The sequence below is a fragment of the Fukomys damarensis genome, unplaced genomic scaffold (assembly GCF_012274545.1).
Source record: "Fukomys damarensis isolate Sample0158 unplaced genomic scaffold, DMR_v1.0_HiC HiC_scaffold_14, whole genome shotgun sequence".
NCBI classification, from domain to species: Eukaryota; Metazoa; Chordata; class Mammalia; order Rodentia; family Bathyergidae; genus Fukomys; species Fukomys damarensis.
The window spans coordinates 54822026-54841191 of NW_022900926.1; the positions used below are offsets into that span (position 1 = coordinate 54822026).

At 41.0% G+C, this 19166-nt stretch overlaps 1 protein-coding gene across 2 annotated transcripts in view; it reads right to left on the reverse strand.

Moving 5' to 3' along the window:
- Positions 1-1449: 1449 nt before the first annotated feature.
- Bach2 (BTB domain and CNC homolog 2) overlaps positions 1450-19166 on the reverse strand; it is a 270490-nt gene continuing 252773 nt past the window's right edge. For both annotated transcript variants that reach the window (XM_010633229.2, XM_010633230.2), the window contains 2 exons: positions 7350-7556; positions 1450-2336 (listed from right to left, as the gene is read on the reverse strand). In XM_010633229.2, the coding sequence (XP_010631531.1) occupies positions 1854-2336; positions 7350-7556 (690 nt within the window). In that variant the 3' untranslated portion in view covers positions 1450-1853. The remainder of the gene's footprint in view (positions 2337-7349; positions 7557-19166) is intronic.

Consider the following 19166-nt stretch of genomic DNA (forward strand, 5'->3'; position numbering starts at 1 on the left):
GACACACCTTCCTGTAAACATGGCCAAGGACCACAACAACCTGAGAGCCCAGGGAAGCTGCTCTCTCTGGGTTGCAAGCCAACCACTTTTGCACCCAGAAAAGAAAATTATCACCAGGTGATGGTAAGGGGTGTGCGCGCGCGCACGTGCGTGCGCATGTGCGTGTGTGTGTGTGTGTGTGTGTGTGTCTGTCTGTCTGTCTGTCTGTGTGAAGAGGGTACAGAGGGCTCCTGGTGATATCTTGTCCAAAGCCTCTGTATGAAGCTGCCTTCAGACAAGAGACCTGCAGAAAAACCTCAGAATACAACTCAAAGCATTTGGAAAAGAAAAGGAGAAAGAAATGTGTTCGCCTGTGTCAGGGATGGATCTCAGGCTCAAATCTTCCCTGCTCTCTCATACTTTCAGTGAGCTGCATTAACCTAGGAGCTGTCACGGGAAGGCAGGACCTTCAGGCTGCAACTCACATCCCCTCAGGTGAGGTGCCCTGGGAGGTCAGTCATGGGCAGGAAAGTGGGGTGGCTGGTCAGCCATATCCTTCGAAGGAGAAGGCCTACTGTGTAACACTTCTAAGAGTAAGCGGAGGCCTGATAAGTGCGGAAATGAATGGGATGTTCTCCCTGGGCAAGAAAACAGCTCTACCTTGATTTCTAGGAGCCAATGCCTGCTGAGTTCTGGTACAAAATCAGATTCCTGCTCTTTTGATGCGTTTTTGAACAAGGTGTCCAAACTCTCTCCCCACTTGGGAATCTGAACATCCAGCAGTTCTGAACTCTATCTGCAGTTACACTTTAGTTAAGGAAAGGTGGGGAGGAGGTGTAATATAAAAATATTCAAGCAGATTATTGTCTACACATCCTAGGATGAATTCATTATTTGGCAAGATTGTTTTTCCTACATAATTATCACCTGAGTGCTTTTTAATTAGCTAAAATGTTTTACTTCTTAACTAAAAGCAAAGAAATACAGTATACTTGAGTTATATGAAGTTATAACTTCATTTAAGGAAATAAGTTTGACCCAAAACTCAGTGCAAGTGGCAAAGTTGACCATTACTGTACAGTATCTGCAAGAAAAACAAAAAAACAAAGAACAGACCAACAATGCTCACACGACACCATCTGATGGTGCCAAAGCTAAACCAAACAGGTAAAAAAAAAAAAAAAAAGGTCTGAAATAAAATCTTGAAAAAAAGTTTCCAACATTGAATTTTATCCATAAATAAGCACAAATTGAAATTGAACTGTGAAGCAAGAAAAACCACGTTAACAGTTACCAAATTAGTTTGAGCATCAGAGACAAAAGAAGAGAGGAATGTTGGAACCTGCTTATAAATGAGAAATGACGTTTCCAGTTTTAGAGTGAGAAAATTGAGGCATGCAGGACTTTTGCATATGGATATATATATTTTATATATATTATATATAATATGTACAGTCTAGCTATAAAACTTTGATGTGTATAGAAGCTGTCTTCAATGAAAAAAATTGAACATTCAGAAGAAATTCCTGAGATAGGGTTTGTGACATGGGCCACTGAGAAAAAAAATCCGTGGTTGGGTCCTAGAGGTGTTGTAGTCTATCCCTGTGAAGACTGAAATTAACCCACAGACAGACAGTGTCAGCACTGTTGTCTTTCCTTGCCTGAGCAAGGGGTAGCACCATTGTGAAGGTAACTATCTATCACTCCTGCTTGAAGAGAGGAGGGGATATGTTGGAACATATTGCTGCTAAGACTGCTGTAGTGTGCACCAATTCCTTCTTGGTTCTTCACGACAACAGATGAACAGCGCCACGGGCTGACTGAAGAACACCTAGATGGGAGACGTGTGAGGACTGGGAGGCAGATCTGAGTCATTAGGTATAATCTTTCCTGGGCTGTTCATCAGTCGTGCACTTATCAGTCATTTCCTGGCAGAAGTCTACGGTCACTGATTGACTCCTGGGTTCCAGAGGAGGGCCTCTCTCTGAGAAGGTTCCCGGGTCAGTACCTTCCAACATCCTCCCAGAGGTACAATTCTCAGAGGTGCTGCTGGGTACCCAGGGAAGCCCTGGAGGAGCTGTACCTGGCTCCAAGCAGCAGGGCACATTTTCTCCCACCGCACACTGGGAGGCTGTGATGTTCTGCTCCACACTCAAAGAAGTGGGGTTAATACTGGAGGCTCCAGGGAGATCCATGGGTATGAGGACAGGGCAATACCGATGCAGGGCTTGGATCTGCTCGGGGCTCTGGATGTCTCGGCAGACTTCCTGGGAGAGGCAGGAGAAGTTGTCCAGCAGTTCCCCCATGCACGCTTTCAGCTGATTCCTCTCTGACAATAGTTTCTCTTTTTCACACACCTGGAATACATTGGAAAAAGACGGAAGCCTTGGTCAAGCCCAAACTGGAAGACACAAGACCTCGTTTCTGGGGGTTTTCCAACTTTTGTTTTTCTTTTGGTAGTGGGGATTGGACTCAGACCTTGTACTTGCAAGGCAGGTGCGAGCAGCTGAGCTAAGTCTCTGGCCCCAACCTTTGATTTTGTATCTCCCATTTATGATTTTTTTTTTTTGTACCAGGGATCAAACTCCGGACCTTGTGCCTGTGAGGTAGGTGCTGCGCCACTGAGCTAAATCCCCGGCCCTTTGTATCTCCTATTACAATGTAACTCATGAATGACTAGGTCAGTAAAACATTTACATGTCCAGGGAGCCTGGACACACCTCTGCCATGTCTTCTACCCAAGCAGCTCATCTAGATGTGTGCCGACACTGACCCCATCCCCAAGGCGTCTCTTTGTCCCCACTCTGAGGCCCGGGCAAGCAATCAGCAGTCATCACCCATGAGGAAACTACAGGGAGTCACTGTTCCAGTTTCTTGGAATTTAGTTTTCACAAAGTAGTATCATCTGGAAATTTTTTTTTCTTTTTGTTTTTTTGAGACAGGGTCTCACTATGTAGTTGAGACTCACCTGGAACTCACTACATAGACCAGGCTGGTCTCCTGAGTGCTGGGATTACAGGCGTGCGCCACCACACCCAGGTCCAGCCAGAAAATTCTTAATTGCAAACCCTACGGTCAAAAGTCTCCCTTTAATATATTATGTTACCAGTTTTGAGGTGCAAAAGTTGATTAATTCCAACTATCTGAAATTCTGATATCGCTTCTCGGCCTTTTGGCTAAGATCAAGTGAAATTCTGATAAAGTAAAAAGTATGGAGACAGTAAAAAAGATGAGTGGTTCACAGGGGTAGGGAGGGAAGAGAAGACGAGTAAGTATAGCATAGAGGTTTTTAGGCCAGGGCATCTACTCTGTACCATGGTGGACACATATCATACATTTGTCCAAATCCAGACTGTACAATACCAAGTATGAGCCGTAGCATAAAGTAAGGACTCCTGGTGGCAATGTTGTGTCAATATAGGCTCATCCATTATAGCAAATGTACCAGTTGGGGACGTTGGGGTAGGCTGTGAGAGTATAGGGTCAGGGGTCATTTGGGAACTCTGAACTTTATTAATTTTTCTTTGAATCTAAAGCTACTTTGAAGAAGTAAATCCATTTTAAAAACAAACATAAGTGACCATCAACAATTCATATGGTTCAACAGAATGTCAGTAGGCTCTCCGGCCTTTACAGCACTGCAAATTGAACATGATACATTCTCTTTAGGATGCTGGGGAATGTGCTATGGATCCAGAGCAGGGAGAGAAGACAAAAACACAGAGCCCAGCCCTAGAGATGTTTTCCCCTTAAACAAAATCCCACATATGTTCCTGTGTTATTAAAATATATTGCCGATCACACAGGTGAATTTCGCATCAGAAAAGAGACTAATTAAGATTTTATCATCAATATTTGTACTGGGAACAGGAGATGGGGAGGTTCCGTGAAGTGCACATGATGAGGTAGATGAAGAAACTAGGTGTGGGAAGCAGGGTGAAAGAGTCCTGGCCTGGCCTCTGCAAGCACAGGCAGGAAGGGAAAGCGGAGGGTGGGTAAGAAAAGAGGGGAAAGAGGAGCAGGCATCAGACGAGCGCAAGGAGCGGGTCTCCGACACGGGAGCTGCACGTGCTGTAACACGAATGCAATCTGGCAGGCAGCGTGGGCATGTGTGTTGGAGAGAGAGATTTACATGAGGAAAGGGCACCTGCTAAAATATTTATAAATTTATCAAGAAAACATGTTTTAAAAATGAAAAATAAACAGATGTACAAGTGCAACTTGAGAGAAATACATTATGTGAGTTTGCAATAGCAGAGTGGCGGGTGTGCGTGGAGACAGCGTGGGAGTAGGAAGCGAGTGCCGGGCCTGTTGGGGACCATGCAGGGTGGGACCTGGTGGGCTGGAAGCTGTCTGGCCCACCCATGCCACCCTGCCCAATGAGACCAGGCAAATGGGCATAGTACCCTGAGTATGGGGCAGCCGATGAGACAGGACAATTTAGGAAGTCTTCTTGGAAGAAAAGTCTCACAAGTGAGGGTGTGTGGACCGGATCTCTCTCCTTTGAGCCTAAAAATCTTTGGGAGGGACAATATCTGTTGGACACCAGGAGAAGAACCTCACTGTCAGTTCTAGCAGGTCATCTTGGACAAGGCACCAACCCTTATTGGCCTATTCATCTGACAATGTTCCTAGGAGGAAGAAAATGAGGTGTCCATGTGTGACAGTGTTTTGGTTCTCTCTGCAGAAAGGGCAGTATAAGCCATACCTTGGTTAAAAGTATGAAGCTCTAAGTCACATATGTGCATGGAGGACCATGAAAAGCACTCATTCTGCAATGAAACAGAAAATTATATGAGGCCGGGTGTGGCGGCGCAATCCCAGCACTCGGGAGGCTGAGGCAGGAGGATTGCTGAGAGTTTGAGACCAGCCTGGGCTACACAGTGAGTTCCAGAGCAGTCTCAACTACATAGTAAGACCCTGTCTCAAAAAAATAAAAAAACAAGAAAATTATTTGAGAGGCTGACAAAAAGTGGGTAGAGAACAAGGAGATGTCCTTTTAGTTTTTCAGCCGAACAACATTAGCAAGCTGCTTTAGCTATCTGCCTGGTATATAGCTTAGATTTTATAATTTGTTCAGTATTAAAAAATTAAACTGAGTAGAATGTCAATTACCAAGATCGTCATTTCTCCAGTACGAATAGAGTTAATTCTACTACCTGGAGTACTGGGCAAGAATTATTAGACACGTGCCTAAGACCCTGTGGACTTGTATTGGTGGGCTTGGTCACCTAAGTACACAAGATTTTCAGAATACATACATTTACCAGCAGAAATGGCTTGTTTTCTTATGTGGTTTAAGTAATATTTTGTTGTTTTTAAAACATTAGGTCTGAGGATGTGACTCAGTGGTAGAATGCTTGCCTGGCATGTACAAAGCTCTGGGTTTGATACCAGCAGAACAAAACAAAGAAACAAACAAAAATTAAGAAAAAAATTGGAAAAAAGAAGAAACTCATAATGTCTTGGCCTAAAGTGTCATGATTTCCAGTAAGTTTTGGGGCAGTAGACATTTCCTGAAAGCCAACCATTCCATCACTGGAGATTCAGGGGTGATCAAAATACTGTTCTTGTCCTTGAGGAGCCTACAGTTTGGGGCTGAGGGCTGGCGAGACAGATGCCTACATAGATAGTCCAAGACCAAGTGATAAGCACCAAACTAGAGGCCAGATCAGGTTCTGGGACAGAGGCCCAGCCTAACTGGGAATAGAAAAGGCAGGCTTTTTGGAGAGGTGATGTGTAACTTGATTCTTAAAGCACAAAGAAAATAGAGAAAGCCAACAGAGAGAAATGGCCACAGCAGAAAGCAAACAGCATGGGCATAAATGCAAAGGTATAAAAAAGTAGGAGATGTGGGGGAATTGCTCAGCTTGATTTTACTAGGGTCAAGGGCTAGGAAGGTAGTGGAAGGTGATGCTGGAGGGTTGTTACAGACTGTATCAAAAAAGGCAGGGTACATTTAAAAAATTTTAAAGTCAACACAATAAATGTATGTATTTATGGAATACAATATGGTAATTCAATATATGTAAATGTGTGATGATCAAATCAGGCTAATTAGCATTTCCATTTCCTTTACCATTTATTTTTTCTTTGTATTGGGGATCTTCAAATTTCTCTCTTCTAGTTCCTTATAAAACATTTTATAAATCACTATGAACTATAATGACTCTCCTGTGTTGTGGAACATTACAACTTGTTACTTCTATTTGACTCTCCTGGTATCTGTTAACCAACCTCCCATAAGATATACCTTACTAAAGAGCTTGGGCTTTCCTTTATAGACGATGAGAGTTACTGAACACAGGCAGATGTTTCTTTCTTTGGATTAAAAAATTAAAAGTCCTGAAGTTCAGGGCTATCTTGATAACATACAACACTTCCTCCAGCTTCTCGAACATCTCATCCTTGCACTTAGGTTCTCATCAGGACAGCTGTGGCTTTCCATGAGGCAAAGGATTTGCTGCACATAGTCTGAGGACTTAACCTTAGATTCCACCCATATTACATGGCCTCCCTCTTCTTCAGTCTGACATAGACTGGAGATGAATTTCCAGTATTTGGTCTGTGGAAAGGTCAAGCTGAATGAGGTTGAGTTGGTTGTCTTCAAAGTTATAGTCAGGAGCCAGATGCTGTCGCTATTTACTTTCTGTAGCTTAAGGATGATTACCAAGGAAAGGGAGGTATAGGGAGGCTCATAATTCTGAACATGGAGGAGCTTGAACTCTGAGGTGTAGGGAAGAGATGTCAGTCACTTTAAGGGAGAACTACAAAATCAAGGACCCTGGGAGTGCAAAGTGTGCTAGGACATCATCTTGATGAGTGATTCCCCCTCTATCTCTAACCTACTTTCTTCAGTTGGGGAGAAGAGAAATCAGTGGCAAAACCACACATTTTGGAATCAGACACCTGGGCTTGCATTCAAGCTCTATGCATCCTGGATAGTTACCTAATATCTCTGCATCAGAGTTTCCTTCTCTTTAAAAGGTGTAGATTAAATGTGATCAGCTTAAGATGGTGTCACAAAACAACTCTACTTCAGGGTTTTCTGTATTACACCCCTAAAGTGATTAAGAGACAGGCATGGGAGACAACCAAAAACAGTTTAGGAGACTACCTCGAGCATAGACGGGTGCCATAAGCATCAGCTATTGTTGCACATCAGATGACTTTTCATGTGATTCTACATGGATGGGTGAAGGATATGACACACTCTTACACACTTGCACATCCACACACACTGCAGATGTTGCTTTTTCTGGTAAGAAACTTTAAAAGTAAACACAAACTTCCCTCTATTTCTTCAGCTGTAGTTGCTGTAAGTTTTATATCACACCTGCTCACTTCAGGTTGCTGATGGGTCAACTCACCAGTTTGCGGATTTCACATTCTAAATTCTGAATACAGTCCAGTTTCCTCTTGCGGCAGCGCTGAGCAGCAATGCGGTTCTTGCTGCGGCGCCGGACATCGTGAATGAACTCTAACTGTTCTGAGGTTAGCTTGTGCATCTTAATCATCATCTGAAAATCGTTCCTTGGAAGATCTGTGATTTGATCTACAGGAAAAGGAAGCTTGACCTGAAACCAAGAATGACAGGACAGGATTATATTGCTGGATTTTAATTCCAGCAGGCAGAACATCAGAAAATGGTAAAACTTTTAAAAAACATTACTAAGTAATATGGAAACTACTGAAGCAAGCAGTAATTAATTCTTTCTTGTTTCAAAAGCAAGTAAAATGAAATATTTGGATAATCAAACAGAATAATACACACAACTTATAGTACGGTTATCATTCCTGAGATTTTTGAAGCAAGTGGTATGTAAAATACTGGAAAATGTGAGTTTTTTTCATGACTGTAGCACTTCTGAAGGAAGCATGCATAATTAAGACTTCCTTCACAACACAGATAGCCTAATTCAACAAAAGGACAAGTTATAGAGGAACACCATCCAAGGACTGATGAAGGGACCCGGAATGAAGAGAGTCCTGCACATTCTGAGGATGCTGGAAAGGTTGATCAGTGTGATTCTTAGTTACAACACCGTAAAGGAGATACCTTGGACAGGCCCCATCAACATGGCCTAGGAATGAGAACTGGGTTGAGTCCTTACCAGACATGAGACATCAGGCAAGCTACTTTACCTCACCGAGTCTCGACTTCCTCATCTGAAAAACACGGAACCCCTTTTATCTGCCCAGTATTATGCAAGGTGACTGTGCCTGCTACTTTGGCAGCCTGTATCTTCCCAAGGTGGTCATTTCATCCTTCTCACGTTTTCTTTCACTATGCAATGTTGGCATTTCTCTATAAAGAGGCTAGGTCATAAAAGGAACTGCATCTTAGGCCTCTTAGATTACACTCCGGAGGAAACTAGCTGCCATGTTTTGAGGACACTAACATAGCTCTGTGCGGAGCCCAAGTGGACAGGAGCTGATGGCTCCAGCCAGGCATCACCTGGCCAGTCATGCGAATGGGCCATGTTGGGTGTGGATTCTTCAGTCCCAGTCAAACTTGCAGCTGACTGCAACTGCAACCTGTCTTCAAACACATGAGAAATCTTGAACCAGAATTGCTCATCTGAGTAACTCCTGAATTCCTGACTCCCAGAAACCGTGAGAGATATTAAATGATTATTGTTGATGTAAGGCATTAAGTTTTGGCATGATTTATTATGCATCAATAGATAACCCAGGTAGGCACTTCATCAACAAGATTCCTACTTGACAAATCAAGGCAAATGACATTATCTAAACAGAGGATGCCAAGCTCTTGAGGGATGGACGTGTACTTCCTATACAGTTAAATACTTGGTTATAATTCTATGAAACTTGATGTATTTCTAAAAAGAGAATAGAAACTAATGAAAATGAGTGCACATAAGAAGCCCTGTGCAGCAAATCAAGGCTCTCTGTGGTTTCTCAGTACTCATTAGGTGAAGAACACTGGCCTGCGTCTTCAAGAAACTTGCTACTATACTTTCTAAGGCTCTTGATGATTCAGGGATTTCTGGGTTCAGTTCTGAACCCAGAAGATTTTTTGCTTCAGACGATCCTTAAAAAAGCTTGCATGTTGCTAGCACAGAAGACAGTGTTATCAGCTCAGATTGGTAAATTCCTGCTTACATTCATGTCTGCTTTAAATAGGCCAGCAGATGGCACTACAAACCTAAGCTTCATTCATGTGCTAGCCCCATGCTGTACAATACAACCACCAGCCACATAATGGGATTTTCATATTCTAGTAGTGACATAAAAAGAAGTAAAAATGAACATGTGGAATTAATTTTAATGTTATTTATCCAGTATACCTAAAGTATTTCTAACACATAAATAATATAAATTATTATTTTTGGTATCTGGGGTCAAACTCAGGACCTTGCACTTACGGAGCAGGCGCAGTACCACTGAGCTAAATCCCTGGCCCAATATAAATTCTTAATGAAATGTTTTACTTATTTTTGTGTAGATGTTTAAAATCCAAGGCATATTTTGCCATTTTAGCACATCACAACTCAGGACTAGCTCCCTGCTGGGGGCGCACCAGTCATGTGTAGGGTGTGGCTAGTGTGTTCGATAGCACAGCTCCAGAACACACAATTTGAGTCGCTAGGAAAATACATGGGTTTGGGGTGTAGTTGATTAAAACATTTTTGGTAAAGAAATGAATCCCTCATTAGCATCAGGTGCTGCAGTGTTGTCTGTGCTCTTTAGAGGACTAGAATGAAGCTATTCTAACCTAAGCACAGCTATTTTCTTTGGTTGCATAGATGAAGGCAGATGAGTCCCATTCCTGGCATTTGTGGCTAGTTAATCCTCCCACACAAAGGCAAACACTAAATGATTATTTGACTTTTCTGTGGTTGGGTGCAATTTCTTTGTCAGATTGCTTCTGAGCTCTGAGCCTGTGCTACATGGCATTTGCTGAAGGCTCCCAATGGGTGCTCTGGTTCAACTTCCACCATAACACCTGTAAAATTTTGGCCCAAGAAAGCAAAATCATAGCAGAGTACATTACACCATTCTCCGCTCGGCTTTGCTCCTACTGCTAAAGACTGGCAGTCAGGACAAACAGGTCCTTATTATCGGATCGGGAAAGATCTTTGTCCATGGTGCTGTGTTTGCACAAGGCTTATAATGATATGAAAGAATGTTTGATTTCTCTTTTCTACCCTTTGGATAACAAACAGACACTCATATTCTGGATGGCGCGTCAATAACATGGAGGTCTCTCCGATGGAAACACGGATGTTTCCACACAGCAGAGGTTTTGACCCTTTTGGGGGTTGTGGAGTTTCCCCCTTTGATGAAAACAAAGCCATTCTGCTTCTGCTCCAAATTGTCACTTATTTCAGAAAGAAAATATATCAATAGTCCTGGCCATAGGGAAAGTCGAAAGGGCTTCCATACTAAGAGCTACTCTATTTAAAAATCATCTAGACAGCAAATAGAAAACACAAGGGAGATGGAACAGAGGGTTGGCAGGAGAAAGGAAAAATCAACAATGCTAATTTCAAAGTCCTTGAAGCAAAAGGCCATATTCAGCAAAGCTATTGCAACTCGAGCTGCTTTTATTTTTTTCTCGTTAAGTTTATTGGTACATGTAAAGCAAACAATACAGTTACATTTATCATTGTGATTTTGTACCTTTACATGATATATCTTAGTTCTTATTTTTTCCCCATACCCCTGCCCTCCCTTCACCCGCTTCACGCGTCCCTATTTACAAAGACTTTGTTTCCATTTTTACCTTTTTTCACATTTTTCTTTTCCCCTCCCCTTTAATCATTTTCTTCCTATTTCACACTATCAATAATACCATTTGAATCTTATTTGCACTTTTAGTTTTTCACACCAGAGAAACTATTTGGTATTTACTCAAATGTGTCTTATTTATTTCACTTGAGTATAGCTTCAATGTGCGTCCATTTAGCTATAAATGTCTCTAGTTTCTCATTCTTTATGGCTGAGTAGCACTCCATTTTATAGAAAAAACCCACATCTTCTTTGTCCTCAAGCTGCTTTTAAAGTCATGAGAAAATAGTCAACTACAGACTTTCTTCCACGTGAAAACTCCCCACAACCTCTCACTCAGGTATCTTTTTAGAGATTTGCTTCCCCTACAGCAAGAAAGAACTCACACTGATAACAAGTGGGAGTCCCTGACTTGTTGCCGCAGGCACAGAGGGAAATTTACAACATCTCTTTATTGTTTTCAATAAAGAGCTGCAAGTCCAAGCCAATGAGCAGGACTCCTTTTGGTCATCTGAAGAACATCCTACTTCACAGGCTCTCAGGTACCTAAATATTCCCCACTTTACACTAAAATGTCACACATGCACTGGGCCTTAGAAAGTTGAAATAAAGAAGGCCGAGGCTCTTCTGTCTTGCAGAGAATCATTACAACCCAAATGAGCCCAACAGGGCTGCACATCTTAGTTACTATCTCTTTGCACACTTATTCCTCCAGGATTTCACTTCTCAGCAGGGGTTTGGTTTTCATTCACTGCATCTTCATCAACATTGTGGAACAGCCAATCAGAAAAGATGAATCCTTCCAACTAACACCACCTGTCTGATCTCCACTAATATTTGTGACCACATGTGGCCCTGGGCAGACAGGCTGCTTAGGAGAAATGCATATGGGGTTTATGAGGATTGATTCTCTTTAGCTATCAGCCCACTTCCATGGCTCTCAGTAGAGGCTCTGAGAATCAGGAAGAGCCACTGAGTCAGCAAGCCAAGGGCAAAAGAGGGCACCACAGGCCACTGCCATGGTTTGCACAATAAGCTACTGTTGGATTTTATCCAGCATCTCCAAAGTGCTGACTCTTCATTTCCCTCTGGAACACATAGGAGCAAGATTAGAGGTCGGCTTTTAGCATGGTACCTGCATTGCATTCTAAGCAATGACCGCAGAAAGTACTGGATGGGTACTCCAGCTCTTTAGAAGGCAGTGCAAATGGGTGATTCCTTCTATGTGTGCAGCAACCTCAGGCTTCAAGAGCTGGCAAAGGCTGGAGGAAGCTGTGATAATTTGGAAGGTGCATGAAACTTATATACATCTTTCTTGGCACTATCTGCATGGCCAGGGGCCATGAATGAACAGGGGAGGCTGTGGCTGGGTCCTTCTCACCAAACAGAAAACACCTTGCCAACAAGAACTCATTCTATGGTTTAAATCCTTATCTCCTTCCTCCTCATAAAAAAGTGATTTAGAAGTTATATAATTTCTTATGGAAAATTCAAAGATGAGACAAAAGGAGAGGGGAGAAGTTCCCATCCCCAAATGACTGTACTGCTCTGATGGATTTTCTTGTGATCTTTATTTGCTCTCAACACTTTTTTGGGGAGTTGTAATCAGTGGTATTATATCCATTTCACCTCACCATTCCTTTGAGCACACATTTCACTTCCCTACTACCTCTGGTTTGTTGGGTGAAAGTGTTTGAAGGAGGAGAGTAGAGCTTTAGATTTTATAGAAAAAGGCAAAAAAAAAAAAAAAGTACTTCCTTTAGAAGTCTCAATGGAAGAGCAGTTTGTGAATACTTTTTTTCTATCTCCTTTATGAAGAAGTGGGTTTTTAGGGGAAGCAGCAAGATGCCCCCTGGTTCCAGTGTTAATGGAACGGGGAAGCCAGTTCAGTGCTAGGCAGATACCAATGTCAAGATCTCCCCACCTAGACCAAGAAATGTTTCTGCACAGTTGACCTCCTACCCTTTATTCTCATGGTCTGGCATAATGCAGGACACCTGGGATTTAGTCACGCTACTGCAACAAATGAACTGTGTGATCCTGAGCAGGCCATTAGCTCTGTCTTAAAGCTCTTTCAGGATCTGTGAGTCAGACAGAGAACATTTACCCTACTTAGCTTTTAAGGTTGCTATGAAGAGTAAAACTGAGCAATAGATAGAGAAAGTGCTTTGCAAGTATGAATTGCTTTGTAGCAATGAGGTATTATTTCTGTTTATCAGCTCTCTCTTTCTGCCACATAATTTCTTCTTATAAGCATATAGTATTTTCTGGAATTCTGCATAATGAGAATGTTCCAGACAACACAAAAACCCTATTTCACTTAGCAATATGGCTGATTTCTATCCTGCCCTGTGAGGTCTTTTTTATTAACTAGAACAATTACAGACACTTCTAAAAACATGCCCAATTCACCAAACCACAAAAATGGTTGTAAAAATTTTATATATAAAATGTGTGTCAAAGTCATCATTCGGGTTAGACACGGCTCTCCCACTGTGTACTATTTCACTATTTTCTCTGGATATCTTTCTCTCTCTCACACCCCACACTCACTCTCATACTTTCATCCCTCTCAAGATAAAATCTGTCAAGAAAGCAAGTACAACTAATCAATACTTTTGTCTGTGAAAATATACTTTCTCTCTAGTGTTATTTAACTAAAATACACAATTAATTAAAATGCTTTGGGTTCAAAATAGCTTCCCTAGGAAGCTTATTACTTGGAAAATGATTGCGGTGCTTCTACATTTTTTCAAATTTCTTTAAAAAAATAAAATCAGGTGTTTTATTTGAAGGTGGGGAAAGGGGGAGGAGAGAAAAAGAGAGAGGAGGGGAAGGGGGAGAGAGAGGGGAGGGAGGGGCAGAGAAAGAGAGAGTACGCACATGTGCTACTCTGGACTGGTAGGGAGTTTTTTGTTTTTGTTTTTTCCCATACCAGGGATAGAACCAGGGCCTTGCAAGACAGGCACAGCACCACTGAGCTAAATCCCTGGCCCTGAGTAGGAAGTATTTGAAAGGGAAATAGAATTTTAGGATTTAAAAAACAAACCTACAACTCATAAGATACCTGAAACCCACTACATGGCTCTAAAACAAGATGGACAATGATAGGTAATACTGAACATGTGGAAAATCTGAATTCCTTATATACTGTGGAGGGAGTGTAAAATGGTACAGTTATCTTGAAAAACAGTAAGGTAGTTCCTCAAGAGGGTAAAATATCATTACGACATAATTTAGCAATTCCACACCTAGTACATGATGAAAAGAACTGAAAATATATCTACAAAAAGATTGTAATTGAATGCATATAGCAGCATTATTATAATGAGAGTGGAAAGAACCCAAAAATCCCTCAGCCAATGATGTACCAAAAAATGTGGTACAACTCGACAAAATGGGTCAACATGATGGAAGATTATTGAGCAATTAAAAAGGAATGATGGGTCAGGTATTTATATTTAGCTTAGTGTTGTTGCCACCTGCCTCACAAGTGCAAGGTCCTGAGTTCAATCCCTGGTACAAAAAAAAAAAAGGAATGATTTACTGATATGTGATAATGTATCTGTGGGAACATTAACGGTAAGGATACATTTTAAAACATGATGCTAAGTGAAAAAGTGAGAAACAATATTGCAAGATTCTATTTTTATGATATGTCTAGAACATGCATATTTGCTGAGACAGAAGGTATATTAATGGTTGCCTGGGAATGAGGGAAGTTGTCAATGAGGAGTAGCTTCTAATGAGTAAAGTGTTTCCTTCTGAAGTGATGAAAATGTTCTCAATTCAGTGAAGATGTTTGTACAGCATTGTAAATACATTAAAGTCACTAAATAGTTCACTTTAATAGGGTAAACATTTTTTGATGACTATGCAGAATATTGTTTTATTTTATTTATTTATTTTTAAGACAGTTCAGGCTCTTCAGTTCAGGCTGGGCTTGAACTCACTATGTAGCCCAGGCTGGCCTTGAATTTGTGGCAATCCTCCTGCCTCAGCCTCCTGAGTGCTCGAATTATAGGCATGTGCCACTATACCTGTCCTCACTGTAGTATTTAAATGCAGAGAAGACACATATATTCAATGTGTCAATTTGCCTTTAATGCCCATAAGCCCTTCTTGGAAATTTTAGGAAGACTGACCGAAAGTAAACATGTTACTTTCTTTTTTCTTTTTTTCTATTTCAACTTTCATTTTTTTCCTCCCTTTATCTCTTTGTCCCCTTCCCTTCTACAAAAGATCTATCTCCCTATTTCAAATAGGATTAATTTTGTGGTATGGAAGTTATATCTCAATTAAAAACATGAACTTGTGTGAGACACACACATATAAATTCAAATATTACAGATATATTTAGAAATAAAAATCTTCACATACTCTTGCCCCAAATTTACTTCCAATTTTATCTAATTCTATACTGATTTCATTATTTATATTGATACTTATGAAACAAACTAGGAACTTGTTATGCATACTGTTTTGTGACTTTTTAAATTTAGTATGACTTATTCTTTTTTTTCCATCAATGGAAGAGAAAAATTTCCAAGCTGATTTCTTAAGGAATATAGCTGAAGTCATAAAGATCAGACGGCCCAAATTTAAGGACCCAATCAAAAAGTGGGCATCTGAAATGAACAGACATTTCTCAAAGAGTAGAAATAGCGAATAAACATAAAAAAATGTTCAACATCACTGGTCATTTGAGAGATGCAAATGAAAACAATGCTGAGATTCCACCTTATCCTAGAAAGAATGGCTAGAAAGAATTAAAAGAATCATACCACAGTGATATATGCACACCCATGTTCATAGCAGCACAGTTTGTAATAGCTAAAACTTAGAAACATTCTAACTGCTCATCAATGGGAGACTGGATAAAGAAAATGTGTTTTTAAAAATAAAATGGAGCACTACTCAGCCATAAAAATGAGAAATTAAAGACATTTATAGCTAAATGGATACACACTGAGGCCATACTCTTAAGTGAAATTAATAAGACATACATGTGCAAATACCAAACAGTTTCTCTAGTGTGAGAAACTGAAAGTGTAAATAAGGACTAAAAGGTATAATAGATAATGTGAAATAGGAAGAAAAGGGACAGAGGAGAAGGGGAAGTGAGAGGGGTAGGGGAAAGGAAAGAAGGAATGGAATTAATATGAGAAAATGAACAAAATGGAAACAAAGTCTTTGTAGATTGGGAGGGGCTGCAGGAAGAGCAGGGGAATGGGGAGAAAATAAGAACTAAGATTGATTACATAAAAGTGCAAATTTCCAACAATGAGTGTCATTATATTGTATACCTTAAATGTACCAATAAAATTAATTTAAAAAGATTAAAAGCTAATACCTTGACTAGATATTTAAAATTTTCTGTACGGAAAAATAAATAAATAAATAAATAGACTAGAAGAAAACACAAACAATGTGGTATCTACAAGCAGAGGTTAACATTCTTAATACCAAGGATTAAGTTTCCTACAAATTGGTTTAAAGAAAAGCAATACAGGGCTGGGGATCTAGCTCAGTGGTTCTGCTGCCTGCCTCACAAGTACAAGGTCCTGAGTTCGATCCCCAGTCCCAAAAAAAAAAAAAAAAAAAAAAAAAAAAGAAAAGCAATACAAAAAACAATAGGCAATTCACATGAAAGAAAATATAAATGGAAAATATGCAAAAAACGAGGGTCAACTTCTTTGCCATTAAATTGCAAAAATTACAAAGAGTAGTGATGAATAGTTCTGGCAAGAATGGCAATGGATACTCCTGAATACTGAAGGGTATGGGAACTACTTCAACCTTTTGGCAAAGTAATTAGGAGGCACAACCTTTCCCATCTATGGGACTCCAAGCACAAAAATAAAAGCATCACTACTAATAATATATTCACAAAAATGTTTACTGCAGCAATTGTTATAAAGGGGAAAGAAACTGGAAACAATTGGAATATCCGGCAGTGGCTGAATACACTGCTGACTAAACTGTGATTTATGGAAACGATGGCTATTAAGCATGTGTTGGCCCTATGTGATTAACCTACTGGCAGTACACAGTAGATAGCTATGTGGAAAAAGGAAGCTATTGAAAATTATACAGCATGATGCTATTGAAATAAGATATGTAAATAAGTATGTTGTATATTGCTGCAGGCACAGAGAAAGCCTGTTAAATTTGGTATGTTTGGCATTGGGTATGCTATAATTTAATTAAAAAAAGCAGGTTGGATCTGGGGGTGTAGTTCAGTGGTACAGTACAAGCTTAGTACGCATGAGGCCCTGGACTCAATCCTCAGCATGGGGGAAAAGAAGACGCTGAGTACTGATAAAGAACTACATTCTGCTAATTTAAGCTTTTTCAAAATTAGGGAAGAATTAAAAAGATGGCAGGTTAATGTTTTTGAGATGGGAGAGATACTTAATACAGTATAACTACAACATCTTACAGAAAGTGAGGTTTGGCAACACTTTTTTATCACTGGGTATTAAACTCAGGGCCTTTGCACTGAGCTACCCCCCCTCCACCCCTTTTTATTTTGAGACAGGGTCTCGCTGTGTTGCTAACCTGCCCAGGCTGGGCTTAAACTTGCTGTCTTCCTGCTTCAGCCTCCCAGAGCACTGGGATTATAGGCACGCCTGGTTAACATTTGGGCTTCTTACAGATGTAGGTGAGAAGCAACTGGGAAGGAACATCTGAAGCATTGGTCTAGTGGCTGGTGGTGGGTAGGAACCTCAAGTTTTGTTTATGACATGTGTCTCTTTGGGGTTCACTTAGAAGAGAAGGTACATGGACCCTCTGTGAGAACAGCCTGGGGAAGGAGCTGCCCAACAGATGCTGGCTTCTTCTAGATCAGACCAGGAAAATAAGCTGTGATTCATGCTGGGAAGGATTTGTCTTTAGTATATTCCTGGGGACAACATTTCCACCAGGGTCAAAATAACTCCTGAAAGCACATTATTAACTCCCAGAAGAGTAGTCATGCCGAGTCTCTGAGGGAGATTTTAGAAAACCTAACCGCCTGCACTCTAGGAATTTAACTAAAATTTCAAATTTAACTTTATTATTATTCTTCTGTTTGAAACATACTATTGAGAGGGCCTAAGAGTGATTCCCAAAATGACAAAGAGCTTTGGGATATGTCTTTTCTTTTACAGTTTAGGAATGCAAAAATATTCTTGTTTTGAAAAAAAAGAGTGTTTTTTAAGCATGAGAGTGTCTTTAGGGGAGACTAGTCCTGTTCATGACTATGTTGCAGGCTGAATGATACTCCTTCTGACTGAGTCACTATTTTCAGTTCCAAGAGGACACCGATGTGGCTGCACACAGGAAAAATGTATGTGTTCTGTTGATGTCAATGAGTTCCAAGAAGCAATTTAAATTCTCTTTTGGGTTATTACGGGGCAAAAGGAGACATATCCGAAACTAACAGTTGCCTGAACATATGCACATGTCATAACAAAATGCCTTGAGCTGAATGGTGGAGCTCCTCTTAAGAGAGAGTCAAAAACAAAGACCTAGGGCATTCATCCTTTTCTCACTACACCAGTCTTTGGTAAGATAAACCAGGAGGATGAAACTGACCCAGTGACCAGCCCTCTGCATCAGACACGCTTATTCACAGTTCGGGGTGGGGGGAGCAAACATCACAAAAGCTGTGGTCAAAAGGAAAAAGAACGAGCAAGGAGAGAGAGCACATACCTTTTCCCTGTTGTCAGGGAACCTCTCTCAATTCTAGCAGCACAGCTGTGAGTCTGGCTTGGTCACTAGGCACATCCTAAACCTACGAGATGACGTATATCCAGATAGGAACAGCTCCCATTCACATTTTCTGTATGATTTCTCTTAGTGCTTTTCTGTGTTTCATCATTTGTGTCAGGCAATATCAGAATAGCAGGGTCAGAGCTAATAGGCAAAGAAGAGGAAGTAACCACAGGGCATTTCCGCAGCTGGCACAGGGAGCTCTGGAATCCATGTTTAAAACATGCCTGAACTAAAACCTTATGTGCTTCTTGCCTGCCAACTTTGCAGAGGCTGAACAAACCTCGTGTGACTCCGTAAAAAGCCACCTCTCCCATGTGGCATTTCTGCTGTCTGGTTGGGTTAGTATCCTCTGCCTTGCAAAAGCAAATGCCTAGGGAGCACAGAGGAGCACACTGGCCTAATGAAGACCACACTCCTCTCTTCTTGTGTTTTTCAGACACAGGAGCAGGACTTGTCCCTGGGTTCACTTCTGCTCCTGAGACAGGTCTGAGACACAGATGGCAGTCTCAGGTTGGTTCCTTGTCAATCAGCGGGTCATGACAGACTTGTGGGTCTGTCTAACAAGCATCTGACTGAGAACGTAGAGATGTATAGGGAGGGCATAGGGGTCCTATCCTTCCCTCTTTGTGGTCATGCGAGTCTTACTTATGTGGTGGCTGATGTGCCTCTGTTCT